This window comes from Camarhynchus parvulus, chromosome 1 (assembly GCF_901933205.1).
Source record: "Camarhynchus parvulus chromosome 1, STF_HiC, whole genome shotgun sequence".
Taxonomy (NCBI): Eukaryota; Metazoa; Chordata; class Aves; order Passeriformes; family Thraupidae; genus Camarhynchus; species Camarhynchus parvulus.
The window spans coordinates 114,959,431-114,965,482 of record NC_044571.1 but is presented as its reverse complement, the minus strand read 5'-3'; the positions used below and the strand labels follow the sequence as shown (position 1 = coordinate 114,965,482).

At 63.4% G+C, this 6,052-nt stretch overlaps 1 protein-coding gene across 1 annotated transcript; it reads right to left on the bottom strand.

The window, feature by feature from the left end:
* Positions 1-3,410: 3,410 nt before the first annotated feature.
* TPBGL (trophoblast glycoprotein like) lies at positions 3,411-5,625 on the bottom strand (the record flags this gene model as incomplete). The annotated part of the gene is given in 5 exon segments (XM_030947872.1): positions 3,411-4,853; positions 4,856-4,910; positions 4,913-5,026; positions 5,028-5,069; positions 5,071-5,625. Coding segments are annotated over 5 exon segments (1,029 nt in total), but the record flags the coding sequence as incomplete, so codon positions are not given.
* Positions 5,626-6,052: the final 427 nt, after the last annotated feature.

Below are 6,052 nucleotides of genomic sequence, written 5' to 3'. Positions count from 1 at the left end.
TCCCAGGGCTGATGGGGACCTGCAGTGTCCCCTCAGTGATGGCTGCGGCCTTCATCCCAGGGGATCCTGTGTAGCTGGTGCTCCCTGTTGTCCCGTTCTGGGAAGGCTGAGCAGTGCTGGCTGGAGCACCTGAAATCCCACCTGAGGGCCTGGGGTGGCAGTGGGACCAACAGCCCCAAAACCTGGTCCCCGAATGGAGTCAAGGAGAGCCCCTCAATTGCAGCTTGCCAAAAGGGAAACTGAGGCACAGGGAGAGAGAGAAATGGGCTCAGGGACCCATCCTGCCCGTGCAGAGCAGCATTTCTGAGGCTGGGCAGCCTGAGCAATTAGAAGTGATGAGGAGCATCTAAAAATAGGGATTTGTAAATGTCAGGCTGGCGAGTGGCTGGGGCACGTGCTGGGAGGACAGAGCAGCTCTGCAGGCTGTCCGTGTGTCCTCAGGCAGGACAGGGACCTGCTCTGCCCTGCCCTGGGGTGAGCCTGCCTCCCTGGGAGCTCCCCAAAGCCCCCAGAAGGGGCTGATGAGGGTCAGCCCGGGCAGCCAGCACCAGAGGCATCTTCTGGCTGTTTGATCCTGACGGGAGCTGCAGAGGATCCCAGCTCTGCTGTGGGTGGGGGACACCAGGCCCTGGACACAGGTTATTTGCCACTGGCTTTTGACAGGAGCAGAGGGCAGCGAAGGCCTCAGGCCCCATGGATGATCCCAGCCTCAGGATGTGGGTGCTGTGCTGCCAAAACCACCTCGGCTGTTCAGTGCCCCTGTCTGTGCTGGCACAGGGACACCCAGCAGATGTGATCCCCTCCATCTCCTCCACCCCTGCCAGCTTCTCCCTCATCCCCAGAATCCCACCTGTCCCCAGCGTGCCAAAAACTTGCTTCAAACAGCTGGCAACAGAGGTTTATTTGGAAAAATAATCCAGATTGGGGCAGATTAGTGGAAACACATCCTTCCCCATCTGCCTGGGCACTGCTGTGCCAGCGTGGCTGCCCGGAGCCAGGCTTGGGGAAACACACAGGGATTTTGGCCTGCCCCCTGAGCCCCCTGGCCAGGCTGAGTGTCCCCAGCCCCTGTCCCTCGAACCACCAGTGTTTCAAGGGAACCCTGCTGAGGACTCAACTCCATTTCTGTGGGGTTCTTCCCCTGTGCAAACCCTTCCCCGCTATCAGGAGCTCCACCCTGCTCTGTTTGTGCCTCAGTTTCCCCCAGGTATGTGGGTAGCGTCCCTGTCTTGCTTTTCCTAAAGGAATCAATGAAAAGCAGAGGGTGTTTTTCCTCCCTCTGAAGGTTTGGGTTAATTTGTGATGAGGGAGGAAGGAATGTGAGGACTAAGGAGCCTGGTGTGTAGGCTGTGAGGGGTGAAGTTGCTTGGGGAGAATTAATTATCATTAATTCTGTGTTTCTGTAAGGACAAGACAGCTCGTGGCTGGTTTTTTCCCCTGCCCCAGTGCAGGAGCACCACAGCCCTGTGCTCAGCAAGGACAGGGGTGATGCTCCAGCCCAGCTCTTTCTCCTGGATAAATCCAGCTGCCATCACCACGCTGGTGGGAGTTTTGGCCTCTTCTGCACTACAGAACCACACTTGGCCTCTTTCCTGCAGCCCTGGGCACCTTGGGCCACCAGGGGATACCCTGGTTTGGTGACAGGAGCACCTGAACACCCTCAGGATGTTCTGGGGGCTGGGTGCAGCCAGGGCTGCCCACCCACATCCCCTCCCCAGCCAAACCTTCCTGCCTGCCCGCTGGATCAGCCCAGGAAACATCTGAGCTTTGGAAAATAAGGAAGGAAAAGCAGGCCTCAAAGCCTGTGCTGGCTGCAAAGCACCGGTGCCATTTCATATGCAGGGCATAAAAATAGACGTTTTTTGGCTTTTTTCCCCTTCTGTTTTGGTGATGAGCCGCTGCAGGGGCTCTGAGCATGCTTTGTTTGGTTCCCATCAAGGCTGCTGTTTCTCTCCTGCATTTCCCTCGGCCCCAGGAGCTGCTGGGGTGACTTTGTGCTCAGGCAGCAGCTCCTGCCGTGAGCTCGGGACACTGGGAGGTCCATGTTCCTTCATGGAAAGGGACTGCATGCAAATGTGAGGGCATCTGGGGTTCTCCAAACACAGGGCTGTCTTTGAGAGCCCAAAAAGCACATTTTGAGTCTCAGCTCAGTGACAATGCCCTAATCCAGAGGTTCCCTACTCTTGCTCCTTTGTCATGTGTGGGGTATGTGCTGTACAGAGTAATATTGACGCTGACAAGCCACAGAAACTGTGCTCCCACAGCTTTAGCTTTATCCACCCCATCCTACCCCCTGCCTGAGGGGGCCTGGCATCCCTGCAGGGGTCTCACTGCACCCAGTCAGGAGGGTCTGACCGTTTTGGTGCCCAAAGGAGACCTGTCCTCATCCCTGGCCACCAAAAGCCACCACCTCCCTCCCTCCAGCCTCAGGAAAAGCTGGAGCCACCAGCTGCCCACACCAGCCACCCCTTCAGAGAAAGGCTTTGGGGTCAGGGAGTGTTTGGCCACTTCTCCTTTTGCCTGGAGGCGATTTCCTTCCTGTTATCTATCCCAGAGCCTGGCGCCTGCTGCCAGACTGGTGTGCTGTGCTCCCTGCTCCTACATCCCCCTTCTCCCTGCTCCCTCCAGGCTTCTCCCTGCACCATGTCCACCCTCCCCATCTCTGTCCCCATGAACGGATGCTGGAGTCACAGCTGGGGTGTGCTCTGCCAGATGTGCAAACTCACCCTGCTGCCCCATACTTTGCTCAGGGGCTCGGTTTGGCTGCTCTGGGGTGGGAAAGGGACGTGGGGAAGTGGGTGAAGGTGAGGGCAGGCTGAGATTTCTCCCCTTGTAGCTGGCTGCATGGAGCGACAAGGTGGCACCGGCGCCCACAAGCTCCTGCAGTGGGGCAAAAACCTCAGGAAAAGATCTTCAAAATGCAACAAGTTTCACAAGAAGCTGAGCTGTGGGGATCTCAGGATTCCCCAGGAGCCAGGACAGAGTGGGGGACCAGCTCCCTGCTCAGTAGGACCAGCTCAGAACATCCAGGAAAATCACTGCGATTCCCAGCGCTGTATCCCCACTCGAACACAGCCCAGCCGCAGGCTGTGCTCCCGCTCTCCCTTTCCCAGCCGCCGCACCTCGGTACCGCGATTTGAAGGGCAGGAATTTCAAAGGGGGGAAATGCAAAGGATCGCGGAGCAGGCTGCACGCCTCCCCGAGCCCCCAGGCACGGAAACAACCGTGCTTTCCACCTGGCAGCTGAGCGCACACGCACCCGGGCTCCAGGAACACAACTCCCGCAGAACTCTCGCTTCGGAGCCAGCACAGCGGGCAGCAGCGGCTCCCGAGCATCCCCGGCGAACACCCGGCACGGCCGGAGGCAGCCGCGCTCCCCGCCCTGCCCGCATCACCCTCCCGCTGCGGGGAAAGGCACACGCAACGCTCCCGTTTTCATCCCGGCACCGAAACTCGGCATTTTTTAAGATGCCACGTTCCAAAAGCTGCGGCTCCCTTTGGGGAAGCCCCGCAGCCGGAGATGCTCAGCGCGCCGGCACCTCGTGAATTAGGCACCAAACCACCCGGGAGAGAAAAATTGCTTTAGCAAGCTGTTACCTGGATAACTTTCCCGAGCCCCTGTGCGGCTGCCAGGGAAGAATCTGTGCCCAAGCCACACAAAACCCCCCTGCATGCCTGGCCACCAAAGCAGCTCAGCAAGAGAAGTTCCTAAGCACCGATGAAAGCAGAGGAGCCCAGAGCTCCCTTCCTCTGGCAAACCGAGCACAATAACTTCGCCTCAGCCGCGGGGATATTCGGAAATCGTCTGCAAGGAGCTTTATAGAAAATAGACGATGGAGTGGGTGCAGCTTTCGATATATTTGCTCTAGGATATAGTAACAGGCACTAAAGCAAACACGGGCAGGGGAATTAGGGCGGGAGCTTCTGCTTGGCTCGTTGTAAATTACCAAGTGCCGAGACAGCCAGGTCTACGCTACATTCTAGAGTCAAAGGGCTGCCCCCGCGTGCCCCGGGGAACATGCACGCAGCCGGCGGAGGCGTTTCCTACAGCTGCATCGCCTTGTGCCTACAACGAGCTGGAAATGTCACTGAACAAAACCTAATGGATAAACGGGCTCGGAAAAAGCACGCCGCTTCCCGTGGGGGGGAGCAGCTGGACGTGTTCTCCTCTTTGCAGCAAAAAGAAAAGGGAAAAAATAAGAAATTAAGTTAAACTTTGCGCCTGTCATATAGAAATCTAATAGGAAAGAGAGCTGTACACGGTCAAAGTCAAGTCGAGGCTCCAGGAACGTCCAGGACAGTTTCAGGTATTGCCGCGGCTTCTCGGGCTGCGCCAAGCAAACACCCGGGTGTGAGCGCCGAGCCGCGCATCCCGCCTGCCGGAGCTTCCCGGTGGAAGCTTCCCGGTGCTCCGGGGCCCAGCCGGGCGTGCTCCCCGCCCGAGGGCACCGCGATGGGGGAACGGTCCAGCCTGGAGCCCTGCGGGAGCCCGTCGGGTCGGAGAGGGCGCGGCAAGGCGGAGCCGGTCCGGAGCCCTCCAGGGAAGCTCACCCCGCTCTGGGGCACCCCGAGGCCGGTGTCGGGGTGCGCTCAGAGGCCGGGCGTGCCGGCGCAGCGCGGGTCGGCGTCCTGCTCGTAGCGGTAGTGGTATCCCTCCATCTGGTCGCGGCACGCCTCGCGCAGGTTGTGCAGCCAGCGCTTGATGCCGCGGCGGTTCAGGTAGAGCACCATGAGGAAGACGACGCCGATGAGCGCCAGGACGATGCCGAAGAAGACGTAGGAGGCGGTCTCCAGCTCGGCGGGCTCGCCGCCGTCGCCGCGGGCGCAGGCCAGCGCCTCGGGCCGCAGGCGAGCAGCGCCGTGCCCCGCAGCGCCGCCGCCCCGCAGCAGCGCAGGCTCCGCGCTGCCGAAGCACGCGGTTGGCGGCGGCGCGCCGCGCAGCCAGGCCAGGGAAGGGCCGCAGGCCGCAGTCGCAGCTCAGCGGGTTGGAGGCCAGGCTGAGGCGCAGCCCCCGCAGCTCGGGCGCCGTCCAGGCTGCGCAGCTCGGCGGCCGCCAGCCGCTGCAGCGAAGTTGTTGCGCAGGTCCAGCTCCTCCAGGCCGGGCGGCAGCAGGGCGGCCGGCAGCGCCTGCAGCGCGTTGCCCGCCAGCTCCAGGCGCCGCAAGCTGAGGTTGCGCAGGGCCAGGGCGAGCTGCTCCTCGAGCAGGGCCGCCAGCAGCGCCTGGTTCAGCTGCAGCGTGCGCAGCAGCGGCGCCCCGGCGAAGACGCCGGCGGCCACCGAGAGCAGCGGGTTGTGGCTCAGGTCGAGGGTGCGCAGGGCGGGCAGGCCCTGCAGGGCCATGTCCTCGATGGTGTGGATGTTGTCGTGGTGCAGGCGGAGCAGGCGGAGGTCGCGCAGCGGGCGGGCGGCGAAGGCGGCGCGGGACAGGACGCTCAGGTTGCTGCCGGCGATGCTGAGGTTCTGCACGGCGGCCGGCAGCTCCCGCGGCGGCTCCTCCAGCCGCTCGTAGCGGCACTGCACCAGCTCCGGGGTGGCCACGCAGTAGCAGGCGGACGGGCAGGCGGCGGGGGCGGCGGCGGGCGGCACGGCCAGCGGCAGCAGGGCGAGCCCCAGCCAGGGCAGCCAGCGCGGCCCGCCGCCCGCCCGCCGCGCCTGCCTGCGGGCCATGCTGCCCCCGCGGGCATGCAGCGGGGCCGGGGCCGCCGGGGGGTCGCGCCTGCCTCGCCGCAGCCCCCGGGCCGAGCTGCCTCCGGCGCCGCGCCCGCACACGGCGGCTCTGCCGGCAGCGCCGGGCGCGCCGCTGCCCAAATCGGGCCGGGGGGGTGGAAGGGGAGGAGAGCGAGGAGGAGGAGAAGGAGGAGGAGGAGGAAGAGGAGAAGGGGACAGGTTGGGGCTGCCCGGCGCTGCGCGATGGGCTGGGGAGCGCCGCGGGCGGCGGCCGTCGGGGGAGCCGAGCCGCGCTGGGCTGAGCCGCGCTCGGCACCGAGCCCACCGAGCCCCCGCCGCCGCTGCGGGCTCCCGGGGGCTGCCGCGGCCCCCCTGCCGCCCGCGG